The 18,560-nt window shown below is 34.6% G+C and overlaps 1 protein-coding gene across 3 annotated transcripts in view; it reads left to right on the forward strand.

Moving 5' to 3' along the window:
- SMURF2 (SMAD specific E3 ubiquitin protein ligase 2) overlaps positions 1-18,560 on the forward strand; it is a 164,202-nt gene that overhangs the window by 19,038 nt on the left and 126,604 nt on the right. For 2 of the 3 annotated variants that reach the window (XM_074224773.1, XM_074224770.1), the window contains exon 2: positions 6,131-6,169. The exons of the other annotated variant lie outside the window; for it this stretch is intronic. In XM_074224773.1, the coding sequence (XP_074080874.1) occupies positions 6,131-6,169 (39 nt within the window). The remainder of the gene's footprint in view (positions 1-6,130; positions 6,170-18,560) is intronic. 3 annotated transcript variants of the gene reach the window in all.

Raw genomic sequence — 18,560 nt, forward strand, 5'->3', positions numbered from 1 at the left:
AGGTACTCCTGACTCCAGGGCTGGAGCTTTATCCACTGTGCCACCTAGCTGCCCCCCAAAATGTTTCTTAATGGTATTTTTGTTGTTATTAATCCCATAGGTATCTTTTTCTTTCTAGATTTTTTCCTTTTTTATAATGGGTAATTTAGTTTATTATTTGTGTCTTTCTTGGTTTCTGTATTTGTTTACCTTTTTTGGGATTTATTTTAATAGAAGTTATTTTGATAGAAGTTCTTTTGGTAGAAGTACTTAGTTTCCTTTATTAAATATCTATCTTTTTTCCCTCCATTTATCATTATACTCAGTTTTTCAGGGTATGTGAACTTGGATTGTATCTTTTGCAAGGCAGACGGGGTTAAGTGGCTTGCCCAAGGCCACAAAGCTGGGTAATTATTAAGTGTCTGAGACCAGATTTGAACCCAGGTCCTCCTGACTCCAAGGCTGGTGCTTTATCCACTACGCCACCTAGCCGCCCCCTGTATCTTTTTTTTTTAATTGATTTTTCTGTAAATTGTGACTTTCATTTTTTCCTCATTATATGAATGTTTTATTTGTTTTCCAATTACATACAATGTTAATTTCTACCAAAATTTTTTTGCAAGGTTTTGAGTTTTTACAATTTTTTTTCTCCCTCCTCCCTTTCCCCCACAGTTCCTTTTCTAGATACAGATGGTATTCTCCATCACAGATCCCCTAAAATTGTCCCTGATTATTGCACTGATGGGATGGGCAGATGATCATCACTCTATGTTTTTCTTAGTGTGTACAGTGTTCTGGTTATGCTTATCTCATTAAGCATCAATTTATGTAAGTCTTTACCTTGACTTGTATCTTGAATTTATTTGCTCTTTAGAATACATTATTCATTTTGTTTTTCCATTCCGTTTTTTGGTTTGTGATGTTATTTTAATTTATTTTCCTTTACAGTTGGAGGTCTTCCTGTTCATTTACAGAATTTATTGTCGTTGAAATTTTTAAACTTGATCACTTTATATATATATATCTTGGATTTTATGTACAGTGTACTGTTTTTCCCCCCTGGTGGAAAATCTGGTGGTGATCTCTGGGTTCAAGTGAATTGCACTTTGTTTATTTGTGTATAAAAGTTCTAAGCAGTTTTCTTGTGGTTGTTTTGCATTTAAATTGTTCAGATTGTTGGATTCTTTTTTATTGACCTTCATATCTGTGTATTTGGATTTTTTTTGTTGTTGCTTTAGGGAGACTTGCCACCATGGATTTAAATTTTTCTATTCTGCCCATTATTTCTTCTGGGGGTTGAACATAATACATTCTGTTTGTACAGTTCCTTTTTTCCTAATACTTGAAACATTTGAGAATATCCTGTTGTGGTTCTGTGCTTTTGTGGGAATCCATAAGGTTTTCTGTCTCATTAGTTGTTAATTCATTTTTCTTTGTCTTACAATGTTTATTTTGTGTTTAGACCTGTTTAGATGTCCTTATAGAAATCTTCCCTTTTTCTTTCTCCTGAGGACTTTGATAATTTCAACCTTTTATTTCCTTTTACCCCCCTGAAGTTTTTAAAAGCCTTTCCTTTTGATGTGTCAATCCTCAAAAGAATGAACTTCAAAGCTGTCTGTTTCTTCCCATGCTAATAAATTCACTTTTCAGCTGCCTCAGTTTCTCTTACTTTTAGTATGGTGGAATATGCTTAACCTTAGTGGGATGTACCTGCAGAGACTATGGCATCTGCAAGGAAATTGCTAAATGAGTCCCAGAGTAGAGAAGTCTATGAATTTTGTTTGTATAGCCCTGTCAGAGAATAGGGGAGAGTGAGATGTGGAGTACTACATCAACATATTAGTGATTAGCCTTCTCTGCTGTTAATTCATCATTTTGTTGGTCATGTGACCTGAATTCTCATTTCATTTACAGTATCATTTAAAAAAATCTTACTTCATTTCTTTTAGAAATTATAATTATACTTGTCAAGTTACAATTTACTTTGAGAGTCTTTGAAGATGTTTTAGAGTTATCTTCTGGTTTATATTTTGTGAATATCTGATATCATAATACATTTTTTTTTGTGTTTACTCATTCTAACCTTCTTGACTGGATTGGAACTTTGTGTAAGAGAGAAGTTCTGTATGTTTTTGATGGGATTGTAATAGCCATTTATGTTCCTACCTTGTATTTATTGTCCTGATGGCTGAGTTCAGAACTAAAGCACTGTAGCCCTCCTCTGTTCCTTGGTGCTTGTCCAGAGGCATCTTCTCTCCTAGGTTAGAAGGACAGTACCTAGCACTTTTTTACTCCAGGCTTTGAGATTTCTTCCTTTTGGTAGAGGAACCACACTATTGTGCCTCTTTTTCTTGGATCCCTGCTCTGGAGTTGTAACTGCATTCAGCAGCCCTGTTCTTTACCTGTGTTAAAAAGACAGAGCCTGGAGACTAAGTTCAGTAATCTAGTTCCCCTATTCTGTTCTTTGGAGTGTCTTTGCAGTCAAAACTCAACTTTGTTTCTCAATTCCTGTGATCACTTGCCTATTGGTCAGATTTGTAATCTTTCCTGGAAAGATCCATTGTGATTTTTCTTTCACTTCTAGGTTTGGCACTCAGCATACTTGTTGGGGATCTAGGTTATACTGCTTTAATTTACTTGGCCATTTTGGTGGTTCTCCCTCTGTTTAGTCTGAATCTGTATTGTCTGAAGTCCTATCCCTTTTGATCACTTGTGCACAATCTTTTTGTCCCATATTTGACTTTGCTCTGTCCCATAAAGACAAAGGGGACAGGGCATTCAGTTCTTCCAGACTGAGAAGAAGCTCAGATCAGTCACTGTAAACTTTGTTGATCTCTAGGATAGAAGGATGATTGTTTCCACCTCGTATGGAACTTTCCATGCACCCCTTTCATTGTTGCTCTAGGACATTCTTACTGGACCATTCAGATCTTTGAGCCCTGGTGCTTGAGGTTTCCTAATTGAAGAATTCAACTTTGAAGGATTTCTAACCCTACACTTCCTTCAGATTGTCTTTTCTGCCTGGACCCTTCTTGGTGCATAAAAGTTTTTCTGGGTGCCTCTTTTTGCTCACCTGAGCTAGATGAAGACTCTCACTGTAGTTTCATCCTTTTTCTAGAATATTTGTGTGGAAATTGAGGTGCCTTACTCCTCATTCTGCCATCTTGATTGCAAGGGCTGAACTAATAAAGAAGATATCATACTAAACTATATCAATTTTAATAAGTAAAATGTGAGTTTTTCAAGAGTGATTATTTTGGCATTCTGTTGTAGATAGCAACAACTAACACTAAACATAAAATTATAGCCACCATTTTCAACATGAAGAATTTATTGCAAGATTTAATATTAGATTGAAAAAAAAATCTAAAAAAAACAGGGGCGGCTAGGTGGCATAGTGGATAAAGCACCAGCCCTGGAGTCAGGAGTACCTGGGTTCAAATCCGGTCTCAGACACTTAATAATTACCTAGCTGTGTGGCCTTTGGCAAGCCACTTAACCCCATTTGCCTTGCAACCCCCCCCCCCAAAAAAAAGAAGACTAGCCTTTGAATGTGTGGCTGTTGTGAATACTTATTAGGGGCAGCTAGGTGGTGCAGTGGATAAAGCACAAGCCCTGGAGTCAGGAGTACCTGGGTTCAAATCCAGTCTCAGACACTTAATAATTACCTAGCTGTGTGGCCTTGGGCAAGACACTTAACCCCATTTGCCTTGCAAAAACCTAAAAAAAAAAAAAGATTTAATATTAGACTAGAAAAACATGATTTTTGAGTGTAACATGGAATAAGTAGAAAAGAACAAAGTCCTTGGAAGTTCTCTGTTGGCTTATACTTATCAGGAATTTAATTTCTGTTTAAGATACAATCTGAGTTTTAGTTTTCTTTTTCTATAAAATATGTATGTATATAGTTATAGGAAGTGAGTATAGAGAATATATAGAACAATAACTTTGTAATCAAGAAGATCTGAGTTCAAATTGTGTGTATGACATAAACTAATAATGTGATCAGGAACCAATCGCTTAACCTCTTAATATCTACTAGATAACTCAATAAATAATTTTTAAAAACCCCAATATTGATTAACTACCTACTATGTGCAGCTACTGCTAGGTGCTGGGAAAACAAACCTTTTCTTGAAGGAGCTTAAAACATATACATATAAAAATATGTATCCATATGTCCAAAATACATTGGACATATAAAGTAATTATATTGGAGGAAGTGGGATGGGGGGGGTTTACTAACAATTGGAAGGATCAAGAAAGACTTGATGGGTCCTCAGAGTGAACCTTAGGGGTCTAGGGATTAATTGAGGCTATAAATCTCTGTAATTTCTCAGCTTCCACTAGTTTGTTTCTTATCAACAATCAGTTAGTATCCTTCATTAAACCAAGATTTTTTTTTTAAAGTTTTTGCAAGGCAATGGGGTTAAGTGGTTTGCCCAAGGCCACACAGCTAGATAATTATTAAGTGTCTGAGGCCGGATTTGAACTCAGGTACTTCTGACTCCAGGGCCGGTGCTCTATCCACTGTGCCACCTAGCCGCCCCTAAACCAAGATATTTTCCCCCCAAATTTAGGAGTGCGAATCTTCTCCCATACCCACCATATCCTAGTTAAATATATTGAAACCTAACTTATTACAGTGTTAAGACATTTGCAGGGAACATATGTATTTCAAAACACTTTGAACTGGAAGTTCTTACTTGAGATTATATCTAGTCCTCATCTCTACTAAAAGCTGGTCAATGTTCCTTGAATCTGTTTCATCTCTGCTATTTGACGTTTCTTTAAAACTATCTAACTCCAGTGTGATTCTCTGTTCTTAATGGGATGCATCTTGGAATAGGATTAGAATAAGGAAGGAAATTTGAAAGTCATATTTTCTTCCTACCCCAAAAAGAGCAATTCTCTTTCAGGGGCCTTCTTCCGTCTTCCAGTCTGGCTCCAGTTTTCAGATTGGCAAACTCTGAACTTGTTGTTCAGTTATTCCATCTTCTCTTTTCCATGTCCTTGTACGAATGTTAGATTTTACATTTATCATAGTCTGTTGAAGTTCATTTAGGCTCAGTGTTCTAAGAGACTGTGTTCATCTTTATAGATTCTAAGTCTTGTTATTCAGCTTGTTGACTTGTCCTCCTTAGTTTTGTACGCTTTAAATTTTTTTACAATCTACATTTACACAGCACAAGGCCAAGTACAGAATACACCTCTAGCCCCACAAATCTGTTGCAGACATTCTTCCAAATTAATGTTGACCATTTTTAGGTTTCAGTCATTTCAATATAGAATCAATTTCAAATCTACTTAACAGTTTTAGTGTCTAGTTTATTTCTAATCCATTTTGGAATGGACTCTTAAAATTTTTTGTTTTCTTCAAAACTTTGCTTAAATGCCACTTTTTCTTGATATTTCCAGCTGTTATCCACCTTCCTCCTCTCCACCCCCCACCCCCACCCACCTACAACTTACTTTTGATTAATTTTGTATATATTTGTACATGTTGTGGGTATGCTTTCTTCCCTGATAGAACATAAATTCCTCGAGGGAAGAAACTGTTGTGTTTTTGTCTGATTCTAGTACCTACCACACTGCCTAGCATATAGTAGATACAATAAATGCTATTGATTGTGAAGTAGGTTGTTGCCTTTTTTAATCAATGTGATGAAAGCATCTATTAACAGTAAGCCTTAAAATGTTGCAAAAATGTTTATTATTAATTTAAAATGGCTTTGTGATTTATGAGAAATTACAAAGAATGGGTAAAGTTATATTATTATATTGATTGTATGTACTTCTTTTTCCTGGGAGAATTGGTTAAATTTACATAATCTTCTGTTAAGCAGCTTGTCCTTTACACAACGCAGCCTGAATTTTGAATCTTGCATAGAAGATGATAGTATATTTAGAACAAAAGATGGTGAACTTCCTTATCTTCAGTTATTGAAATTGCTATTAAAGTTTTATCCTTTGACCCAGTTATTTTTATTTTTTAAGACCAAATTTCATATATTTTTGTAGTTAATGTTTAAAGGATATTCAATCTTCTATCATAAAAATGTATTAACTAGAACTTTTGAGATAATCTTGAGTTATTCTTGAAACTTTGTTCTTTTAATTTTTTAAAATATATTTCTTGTTTCTTTTACAGTACTCTGTGCAAAAAACTTGGTGAAAAAGGATTTTTTCAGTAAGTAAGATCAAAATACCGATAATTTTTGTATGTTGAAATTCAGTATAATTTTTTGTATATTATGATGTTTTTAGAATCATTTTTTTCAGTGTAGAAGTATTTTGTAGATTTTATACTTTTAAATGTATTCAGTAGATTTTAAAAATTCTTTTACATTGCCATATAATGACATTAGATATTATTCTTTCAATGTTTAAAAAGTTAAACATACAGTCTTTGTCTTTGAAGTTAAAAAAAACCACTTTGAAGGATATGTTGATTTCTGAAAGCATATGCTTTTTCTACTGATGAAGATTGAGAACATTTTCATACTCTTTCTGTCCTAAGTAATTTTTATCCTTATTTTCTTATAAACTCTTCTATCTTTTAAAAAAAACCCTCTTTACTTCTTTTCCTTGAAAACCCATCCCCTCTTCTGAACTTCCATATTTTTGTGGAGGGTACTGTTTATTCCATTCCAATTGGTTGTCTTACTATTCTTTCAACATGTCATTCTTGATTCTCTGTCTGTGCAGTTACCTCTTCTCCTCCCATGCTTGGAATGTAATCCTTCCTTCCCTTTCTTAGAATCCCTAGCTTCCCTTAAATTCAAGTACCATTTCTATAAGTCTTTTCCTGACTGCTTCCCCCCACCCCAAACTGCTATTGTGTTAATCTCTTGAAATTATCTTGCCATACATATTTGAGATAGGGAGAGAGAGATAGCTTTAAACCCAGGACAACTGGACTTCAAATTCTGCTTCTGAATCATATTGCTTTCTCACTTTATATATATATATATATATATATATATATATATATATATATATATAATTTCTGAAAAACTAAGTCTCAATTCCAAGACTCCTAGAAAATGCTGATCTGTATTAGTGGGATTTTCCTCAGTTGGGAGCTTCCTATAATATTAAATCACAGTTCTAGTGCCTATCCCTAATTTGTTTATAGTTTGTATATACTTATATATTTATATTGTACTCTGCCCCTGTCTCTCTCCCCTCCCCCCCAGAATATAAATTCCTTAAGGACTACTGTTTGATTTTTGTCTTTGTATTCCCAGCCTCTGCTGTCCTTGTCACCTTATACATGCATATTAAATGCTTCTTTTTAAAAAATTTTTTTGAATGTTATTTTATTTTTTCTATTATATGCAAAGATAATTTTTAATATTCATCTTTTTGTAAGTTTTTGAGATCCTCATTTTTCTAGCTCCCTCCCCTCCCTTTCTTCTCCCCATGAGATCAAGTAATCTGATACATTATACATGTACAGTTATGTTTAACATTTCTATATTAATCATGATGTGAAAGAAGAATCAGAACTAAAAGGAAAATAAACCCATAAAAAAAGGAAATAAAACAAATTTTTTTTAAAAGTTTTTGCAAGGCAATAGGGTTAAGTGGCTTGCCCAAGGCCACACAGTTAGGTAATTATTAAGTGTCTGAGGCCGCATTTAAACTCAGGTACTCCTGACTCCAGGGCTCGTGCTCTATCCACTGCGCCACCTAGCCGCCCCTAAAACAAATTTTAAAAAGTGAAAATAGTATGCTTTGGTCTGCATTCAGACTCCATAGTTTTTTCTGTGAATGAGATGGAGCATTTCCTGGAACCAATCTTTTAGAATTGACCTTGGGCACTGAACTGCTGAGAGAAGCTGCATACATCATAATTGATCATAATATATATGATTCTCCTGGTTCTGTTCATTTCACTCAGCATCAGTTCATGCAAATCTTTCCGGGCTTTTCTCAAGTTATGATTTCTTATAGACCTGCAGTACTCCATCACCTACATATACTTGATTTTTTTTTAGGGTTTTTTTTTTTTGCAAGGCAAATGGCGTTAAGTGGCTTGTCCAAGGCCACACAGCTAGGTAATTATTAAGTGTCTGAGACTGGATTTGAACCTAGGTACTCCTGACTCCAGGGCCGGTGCTTTATCCACTGCACTACCTAGACGCCCCCCTACATATACTTTAACTTGATCGACTATTTTCCAATTGATGGCATCCCCTCAATTTTTAAGTTTTTGCTCCTACAAAAAGAGCTGCTGTAGGTCCTTTCCCCTTTTTTTATGATCTGTGTTGCAAAACTAATAGTGATATTGCTGGATCAAAGGGTATGCACGGTTTATTATCTTTTGGGCATAGTTCCAAATTATTCTTCGGAATGGAGTAGTATCACAACTCTACCAATATTGTATTTAGTGTCCCAGTTTTCCTACATTCTCTGGAACATTGATTATTTTTCTTTTTTATCATTTTTGACAATCTGATAGGTGTGAGGTGATGCCTCAAAATTGTTTTAATTTGCATTTCTTTAATCAATAATGATAATAAAGCATTTTTTCATGTAATGCTTTTTGAATGATTTGTTGGTACCTGTCAAACAATTTGACATTTTGCAAAATTCATTAGTTTCAATCATATCTTGAGTGGCAAACCCATCTAACACATAGCAGAAAAATGATCATCTAACCTTTGTTTTAAGACTTTTTTAATTAAAGATTTTATTTGAGTTTTACACAAATTTTTCCCCCAGTCTTATTTCTCTCCCCCCGCCCCATGGAAAGCAATCTGTCAGTCTTTAATTTGTTTCCATGTTGTACATTGATCCAAATTGAGTGTGATGAGAGAGAATCATATCCTTAAGGAAGAAACAAAAATTATATGAGATAACAAGATCAGACAATAAGATATCTGGTTTTTTTTCTAAATTAAAGGGAATAGTCCTTGAACTTTGTTCAAACTCCATGGCTCTTTATCTAGATACAGATGGTATTCTCCATTGCAGACAGCCCAGAATTGTCCCTAATTGTTGCATTGATGGAACGAGCAAGGCCATCAAGGTTGATCATCACCCCCATGTTGCTGTTAGGGTGTACAGTGTTTTTCTGGTTCTGCTCATCTCACTCAGCATCAGTTCATGCAAATCCCACCAGGCTTCCCTGAATTCCCATCCCTTTTGGTTTCTAATAGAACAATAGTGTTCCATGACATACATATGACAGTTTGCTAAGCCATTCCCCAATTGAAGGACATTTACTTGATTTCCAATTCTTTGACACCACAAACAGGGCTGCTTTGAATATTTCTGTACAAGTGATGTTTTTACCCTTCTTCATCATTTCTTCAGGGTATAGACCCAGTAGTGGTATTGCTGGGTCAAAGGGTATGCACATTTTTTTTGCCCTTTGGCCATAGTTCCAAATTTCTCTCCAGAAAGGTTGGATGAGTTCACAGCTCACCAACAGTGTAATAGTGTCCCAGATTTCCTACAACCCTTCCAACAATGATCATTATCCTTTCTAGTCATACTGGCTAGTCTGAGAGGTATGAGGTGGTACCTCAGAGAAGCTTTAATTTGCATTTCTCTAATGATTAATGACTTTGAGCAGTTTTTCATATGGCTATGGATTGCTTTGATCTCCTCATCTGTAAATTGCCTTTGCATAGCCTTTGACCATTTGTCTATTGGGGAATGGCTTTTTTTTAAAAAATATGACACAGTTCTCTGTATATTTTAGAAATGAGTCCTTTGTCAGAACCATTAGTTGTAAAGATTGTTTCCCAATTTGCTACATTTCTTTTGATCCTGGTTACAGTGGTTTTATCTGTGCCAAAGCTTTTTAATTTAATGTAATTGAAATTATGTAGTTTGTTTTTGATGTTGTTCTCCATCTCTTCCTTAGTCATAAACTGCTCCCCTTATCCTAGATCTGACAGGTAAACTAGTCCTTGATCTTCTAATTTGCTTATAGTATTGTTTTTTATGTCTAAATCCTGTATCCATTTGGATCTTATCTTGGTAAAGGGTGTTAGGTGTTGGTCTAATCTAAGTTTCTTCCATATGGACTTCCAATTTTCCCAGCAGTTTTTATCAAAGAGAGAGTTTTTATCTCAATATCTGGACTCTTTGGGTTCATCAGGCAGCAGATTACTATAATCATTTCCTGCTATTGCACCTAGTCTATTCCACTTGGTCCAACACTATTTCTTAGTCAATACCATTGATGACTGATGCTTTATAATATTCTTTTAGATCAGATAGGGCTAAGCCCCCTTTTATACTTTTTCCATTACATTCCTGGAAATTCTTGACTTTCTATTTCTCCATATGAATTTACTTACAATGTTTTCTAACTCATTAAAGTAATTTTTTGGAATTTTGATTGGTAGGGCACTGAACAGTTTAGTTTTGGTAGAATTGTCATTTTTATTATATTAGTTTGACCTATCCATGAGCAGTTGATAATTGTTTTAAGACTTTTAAAGAGTATCATACCACATCCTGGGACAGCCTATTTCACTTTTGGACAATTCTGATATATATAGAATTCTTCCTTTTATGCCAAGTCTAAATGTCCCTTCCTGACACTTTCAACCATTGCTCCTAGACTTTTGCTCTTTGGTCAAGGATGATATACATATCTATCTATGTATTCTGTTGTTTTGTTTTTGTTTTTGCAAAACAATGGGGTTAAGTGACTTGCCCAAGGTTTCATAGCTAGGTAAATTATTAAGTGTCTGAGATCAGATTTGAACTCAGATCTTCCTCACTCCAGGGCCAGTGCTCTATACATTGCACCACCTAGCTGCCCTAGATGATATTTTTGACAGCCCTTAAATTTTCCTAAATATCAAACAAATAAAGTATTTATATTAAAAAAAACTTTCCTATATCTTCTTTAGGCTGAATATTAGCCGTTCCTTTCACTTAGCCTTGTATGATACAATTTCAAGATCCTTAACATCTTCTGGACATTCTACATTTTAACAGTAAATTCCCTCTAAATGTAGTATCCAGAAGTGCTATTTCATTTTGCAGTTTGAGGAAATGGTAGTTTAAAAAGTTTAGATGACTCTCATACAGCTCATAAGGCCCTCAGGCAGGATATTAAGTACCATGTCTTTCTTACTTCAGTCAAGTTCTCTGTCCATTGTCTATCAGTGCCTCTAAATAAAGTTATTCTGGAGTATACTGTAATTTATGAAATATTTTCAGATCTTGTCAGATCATAAGATAATAGATGCTGAACTGGAAGAGATTTTTAGAGACAATTGAGTCAAAGTCTTTCAATCTGCTGTTGAAGAAACTGAAACAGAAGCTGTGATGATGGCATCTCACAGCTGGTGTCTGAGGTCTCCTCTTAAGGTTAGAACTTTACTTGAATAATACTATTTACTTCTCTAGATATTCATTTAACCAAATTTTCTAATACTAATCAACCAATAATATGATCTAGAAGTTTATAGATTTCATTCTTCCAAGTTTTCCTCAGTTCTGGTCACCCTTCCATAGTATTTCGCTTGCATTATTAATTTACTTATCTCTGAATGAATTGTTCCCCCCCAATAGATAAAGGTTCCTTGAAAAGCATGGACTATTTTTAGCTTTTGTTTTTTGTTTTTGAATCCCAGTATCTGGCATAGGGCCTAGCATATAATAGGCCCTAAGTAAATACTTGTGAATTAATGCCTTTTTGATTTTGTAGCACTCTGTTTTCTAGGATCTGTCAGAAATCACATCCACATATTCTTTTTCAGTACCTTAGAATTTATTGGATCTAGAGACTTGAATTCATCAAAACTAGTTAGGTACTATCATTATGCTTGTGTACCTTGTTTGCTAGTCCTTTACATTATTTTTTTTGTTTATCCCTTCTAGTCAAAAACAAATATTAAATAATTGTTAAGCACCTTTTAAGCTTTCTTTGTTATCATTGCTCCATTCACCATTATCAGTAATCCTGTTGCTATTTTATTCTTTTTTTTCTCCCAACAGTTTTTTAACATTTTATTTTATTTAAGGCAATGGGTTTAAGTGACTTGCCCAAGGACACATAATTAGGCAATTGTTGTCTGAGGCCAGATTTGAACTAAGGTCCTCCAGACTCCAGGGCCAGAGCTCTATCCACTGTGCCACCTAGCTATCCCCTCCCAACAGTTTTTTATAAAAACATTTTTTAATCTTTAACTCCCCTTGCCAACTTCAACGTATTCTGTACTTATTATACCATATTTTTTATTCATAATTCATCTTCCGTTACCTGTTTTACTTCCATGTGTACCTTAGTGAAATACGAGTTGGCAGTCAATTCTCTTTATATCCATGTTATTCTCCTTAGACAGCTTCTTTGAAATTTTTTCTGTGTGCAGTTGATCTTTCATAGTGCAGACCATGTCATCTTCCCCCAACTTTTAATGAACTCTAGGGACCCTTTATTATCTTTTGGATCAAATAAAATCCTCTGACTTTTAAAGCCCTTTATTAACCCTGTTTTCTTTCTTCTTATAACATTTTCCTTCTCTCTGCTTACTTAGCCCCAAATGTGGAATCCAGTGACACTAGTCTCCTTTGCTGTTATTTGAACAGGACATTTCCATTTCCTGACTGAGCATTTTCCTGGCTGTCTCCCAGTCCTGGAACTGCAATCATTTCCATCTCTTGGCTTCCCTGACTTTCTTCATGTCTCAGCTAAAATGCCATCTAAAACAAGAAACTTTTTTCTAGCTCTCCTTAATTTTAATGCTTTTCCTCTTAAGATTATCTCCAATTTATCCCATTCATTTCCTGTTTGTAAACAGTTGTTTGCCTGGTGTTATATCCCATTACCCTGTGAACTTAAGAGTAGATAGTTTCTTTTTTTCTTTTTCCTTTTTTTGGGGGCTTGTTTTATCAGCACATCTCACAGTGTCTGGCTTTTAGTAGCCACTTAATGATGTTTGTTGATGTGACTTTTTTAAAATAACTTCACCTTTTTAGACTTTATATCTTGAGCACTCCTTATGGAGCTCCCAGTATTCCTGCTGGGAGATAGACTTCCCATATAAAATTGTTTCTTTAATGGAGCAATGGGGTTAAGGATTTGTTCAAAAGTATCACAGCTTGTAAGTATTTAGTGAATTTGAACTCAGGTCCTCCTGACTCCAGGTTAGAGCTCTATCTACTTCAACATCTAACTGCCCCCCCCCCCCCCCACAGAATTTTTATCCTTGAAATCCTAGTTTATTATTTCTCTCACTTTGTGCCCACTTTGACTCTCTATATGTCAATCTGTGCCTGACTTCTTTCTCCCTTATTATGAAATCTAAGATGGGAGTGATCCATTTTCCCCTAGATTACCATTATTTTCATCCTATAAACTAATGCTTCACAGCACGGAAGTGGTAAACAGACTGTTGCGTACAAGTTTTTGTCACAAGAGAGGATTCAAATCGGGAAGGGTGAGTGGAAACTAGGAAAGATGGAAAGCATCAGTAAAAGATAGTATTTGAAAAACAAATCAATAGTAGATTTAAAAAAAAGAGTCAGCAGAATAAAAACTTATGGCCCCAGGATTTAATACATTTCAAAATAATATATGAAATTCAAGAAAGTGAATTAGAAATCTTATCCAAAGAAGAAAAGTATAACTTCAATAGATATCACTAAATTTGGTGGAATGATATCTGTAATGAATCTCTAGAAGGCCATGCCTTATTAAAAACTATCAAGATAGGAAAAGGAAGGAGAGAGGGGAAGCATTGTGTGTGTGTGTGTGTGTGTGTGTGTGTGTGTATACAGGAACTAGAAGGAGGAGAATATTTGTTGGCAGAAAGAGAAAATGGTAGTATTATTAAAATGTAACATCAGATATTATGCCTCTATGCCAGGCTTGTGGATCTTTTACCGTATTCTTTCAATTTCCTTTTCTGTATTTTTATTTGTAAGACATATCAATTACATTTCTATTTCTATTTGTCTTCACTTTTAATTAATTAATTGAATTTTTTCAGTAATTAAGAAATTTCTTCATATGACTGTCTGAAGATATAATCATCCTCCATTCCTTTATCTAGACTTTCAAAAAAATAAGATCTGTACTTTTTTGAGCTCTGCCTTTCAATAATCATATTCTAGCTATAGGTATCCTCCCACATAGAGAAACCTGTGAAGTCAAAGTTGCCTCATTTGCTTAGGATTTCTACTTTTTATTGCCTTTAATTCATATTCTGTACATTTCTAGAGCTATTCAATCTGAGTCTGTGGCTTTTATTGCTGGCTCTTTTTTTTGGAATTTTTGTATTATGAATTACAAAAAGGTTTTTTGTTGATGTCTTTTGTTTTTATAAAATAATTGGCCTTCCTCTCTTAAAGAACCTTTTTGTGACAAAAATAAAAATAATTAGGCATGAACATATGATAAAAAGATTTTCCGACATATGTGATTTTTCTCTCCTATTTGTCTTTCACTTGCTATGAGGGAATGGATATATTTTTTTCTCTCTCTCTTTTCCATTATGGCATATTGTAAAGAAACCTGGATTTTGGAGTTACAAAGGCCTAAATTTGAATTCTGTCTTAGACTTAACTAGCATTGTGACTTTGGGCATTTCTTTTAATCTCTTTCAATCTTCATTTTATAATTGATAAAATGGGATTAATAATAGCATCTTCTTCATAGGGTGAGATTCCAATGAGATATAAATAAAATATTTTGCAAATCTTAAAATGTTATACACGTCTCCAAGACTTGGTTTTTCTATTGCTCTCTATTGGTATTTCTGTTACTTTTAACTTGCTTTTTCATTGTTGTAGACATATAATGTATGTTGTTCTATGCTTTGATTTCTTCATTCTTTATCAGTTTATACAAATATTTACAAGTTTCTCTGAATTCTACATATTTATGATTTTCCCTGCCCAATAATTTTCTGTTACATTCATTTGCTACAGTTTTTTTTTTAACCCTTCCCTGGTTGATGGAAGTCGTCTTTGTCTCCAGTTTTTTGCTGTCACGAATGATGTTCCTGTGAACATTTTGTTATGTTTAGCAGACTTTTATTTTTGCCTTTCATTTCCTGTAAGTATATGCCTAGAAGTGGGTCAGAGGATAAGGGCAATTTACTTACTTTTCGTGTGTAATTTCAGATTGAAATCTTAAAAGTTGGATCATTTAATAATTTACCCACATATTGCCTGTGTGATAGAACATATCGTGTTAGTGTTCCTGAAGCTTCTGTATAATTAATTAATTGTTTCCTATTTTATCTTCGTTGTCAGTTTGCATGGAAGATGGGTGATGGAAAGAGTTGTTTTAATTTTTCTCTATTTAAAATTTTGAAACATTTTTTCCCCATATGATTATTTGTAATTTGCAAATCATTTGAAAATTATTTTTTGACCCACTCTAGTATTGGAGACTGGCTCTTGGTGTTTTATATTTACATCAGTTTCCCATTTATTTCGTATATTTCACTATATTCCTTGTCTGTCAGCCTTTTATTTAATGTGAATATTTTTCCAACTGTGAGACTCTTATTTAATGCAACTATTTTCTTCACTCTTGTTTTTTTACCATCTTCATTTTATTTTTATTAAAGCCTTTTAAATTTAGGTAGTTAATGCTTTCTACTTCATCTTTGATTTCCTTCATCCTTTGTTAGGTTAAGGATTCGTTCTCTAGCCATGTTTATGAAAGATAACTGCCCCTATTATCTTCTGAGTTTTAAAAAGATTGGACATTTTATATATGTCACTTTCATTTTGAGCTTATTGTGGCAATATTAACCTGATTCTACCAATTTTTTTCTTTATTTTTTTTTCCCTTTGGCTTTTTGCAAGGCAGTGGGGTTAAGTGACTTGCCTAAGGTCACACAGTTTGGTGTCTGAGGCTGGATTTAAACTCAGATTCTCCTGACTCCAGGGCCAGTGCTCTATCTAATGTGCCACCTAGCTCCCCCTGCCTGGTTTCTTATTTGAAATATACATGAGTTACAGAATAGTCTCCTTCTGTCTTATCATAAGGTCATAGGTGTAGTGTTAGAAAGGAACCTTAGAGGTCTACAAACATGTTTTTTACAGATATGGAAACTGAAGCCCACAGAGATTCTTGCTCAAGAGTGACTTGCCCAAGGTCATAGGATATTCTTCCTACTACTGGTCTTGCAGTACTTAATCTACCAAGTTTATAAATGAAAGAATCTTTAGTGTGTTGTGAGATGTGCTGTGCTTACTTATTTCAGTGCATATGGGAAGGGAATATTGGTAAAGGGGGTGAAGAAATAGAAATATGGATGTAGGAATACTTTTATTTTGCATAATAGATGTATTCTTGGAAAATGCATATAAATCTGTTTTTTGATACTATGCAAAACATTTACTAAAAGTAGGAGAGATTAATATAGGAAACCTTCAGAGGTTTTTGTAAATCAACTGAAAACTAAATTTTTATATAACATGTTAGAAATGTGTGTGTACACAATACACATAGAATGAATGCTCCTTGAAAGCAGAAACTCTTCCTTTGTTTTCCCTCTTTTCCTGGCTTGGCACAGTTTCTGATGAATTGTAGGTGCTCTAACTGCCCTGTACATCGTAGATCATGTTAACACTATAATTCCTTTTCTTCAGCTGAAGAAATTGAAGCACAGAGCAGTTAAGTGACTTGCCATAATCATGCAGCCAGTAAATGTCATAAAAGAAATAAGACTGGTATACTTTTCACTTGAAAATGTTTACAACATAAACAATTTATCCTTAACTTTATCTGTTTAAAGTTCTGAATTTGGAAAATATTTTCTTAAATTGGGGTCCACAGAGTTAAAATTTTTACTTTTTGAAGGGGAAGGGAACAAGCATTTATCAAGCACTTTATATATGTCAGACACTGTGCTTTGAACTTTTTAGAGACCATTTCATTTTACCACTCACTGAAGTTCTGTGAGGTGGGTGCTGTTGCTATCCCCATTTTTATACTTAAGGAAAAATGGGCAGGTAGTTAGCTTTAGGGACTTGTCCAGAGTTTCACAGTGTCTAGTAGAACTGAGAACTTGCTGTCTCCTGCCTAACCCTCCATACATCGTGCTGCTTAGTTGTGTGTGTCTGTGTACATGTCTGTGTGTCTATGGGTGTGTATGTGTGTATGCATGTGAGCAAGTGCTTATAGAGGGGGTGTGAGATGTAGAATTTAAATTCATTGAGGGCAGAGATGCTTCCTTTTTTTTTTCTATATAATTTTGCCACAGTGTCAGGTAGGTAGTTTTTAATCTATGCTTCTGTCATACCTAAATATTCTCATTCCAGTTTTTAACTGAAGAAACAGAAGCACAAAATAGTTGAGTGGTTGTTTTTGTTGAGACTTTAAGGGAGTGCAGTATTCTCATGGATCATTTTAAGTTTTCTCATGTTGATAATTTTGGTTTTAGCAACTTCTTCTATTTAACTATTTTACATATAAATGAATGAGATTTTAAATATTTTAAGTAGATTCCTTTAAGATTGAAATGCAGATTTTTACTGATGAGGTAAAGCCTTGCTATTGACCATTGTTCTGTTTTCTGGCCAATTATATTATCCAGCCAGTCTGGGGAGAAGAATGAAGGTGGCTGTTTTGGAGCTGAATCATGGAGCTGGTAATGAGAGAGATGAGCCTACAGAATTAGTGGGTTAGAGAGTCTGTGTTTCCCCCAGGATGCAATGCAAATTCCAAACAGAATACTTCTGTTATTGCTTATTTGTTCTGCCACCATCTGGGTGAATATTGGGATTTTCTCTTCCAAAGAATAGATTCCTAAATGAATAACTTTGACCCTTAAAATTCTTAGATATTTTAGTGTGTATTTCAGTGTGGCATTGAATAGCATTCTGTATTCCAAGATTCCCTTTCAATTTAGCAAAGTAGTTTGTATACCTTTAAAATGTCTTAGGTGGTTGAATAAATTAAAGGCAATCATATGTTGTTGTACGTTAACTTATGACAGCCTGGAGCACTCCTTGGGTCACTCTCAGGCCTTGCCCATTTCCCTCTTAGGTAGCTAGCTGTAATCTAGACTCTACTTTGGGCTTTTGACTCTTAATTGAATTCCTGCTATACTCAGATTTAAGTTATTATCCTATTTGATTCTAGAAAAGCCAGAACTTTTTCTTGTTTACTTTCCTAATTGCTCTTCCTGTTTTGCATCTTCCCCCCCCCACTTCAAACCATTCTTCATATAGTTGCCAGATGATTTTTCTTATCTGGATATGACAGTGTCATTCCTCTATATACCTCCAGTGATTCCCAAGAGCCAGTTAGATAAAATATAAACTATGCTGACTTTTAATGCTTCATTATTTCTTCCTTATATAATCCAATCAAACTGGCCTTCTCAGTGTTCTTCCATATCCTTTTTCTGTACCTTTCCATTGACTCCTTTCTGTGCCTGGAATTTACTTCTCGTAGTCATCTCATCGAATCCTTCTACATGAAGCCAGATCTTATCCCACTGTTCCTTAAAACTGCCTCCTCTCCCCAACTTCTTTGTATCTAACTCTTTGTATTTATTTTTTATAGACTTATGAATAAGCATCCTATTCTCACAGAATATAAACTCTTTGAGAAGGGATATTGTTTTCATTCTTTGACTTTG

The sequence above is a fragment of the Macrotis lagotis genome, chromosome 2, assembly GCF_037893015.1.
Source record: "Macrotis lagotis isolate mMagLag1 chromosome 2, bilby.v1.9.chrom.fasta, whole genome shotgun sequence".
Taxonomy (NCBI): Eukaryota; Metazoa; Chordata; class Mammalia; order Peramelemorphia; family Peramelidae; genus Macrotis; species Macrotis lagotis.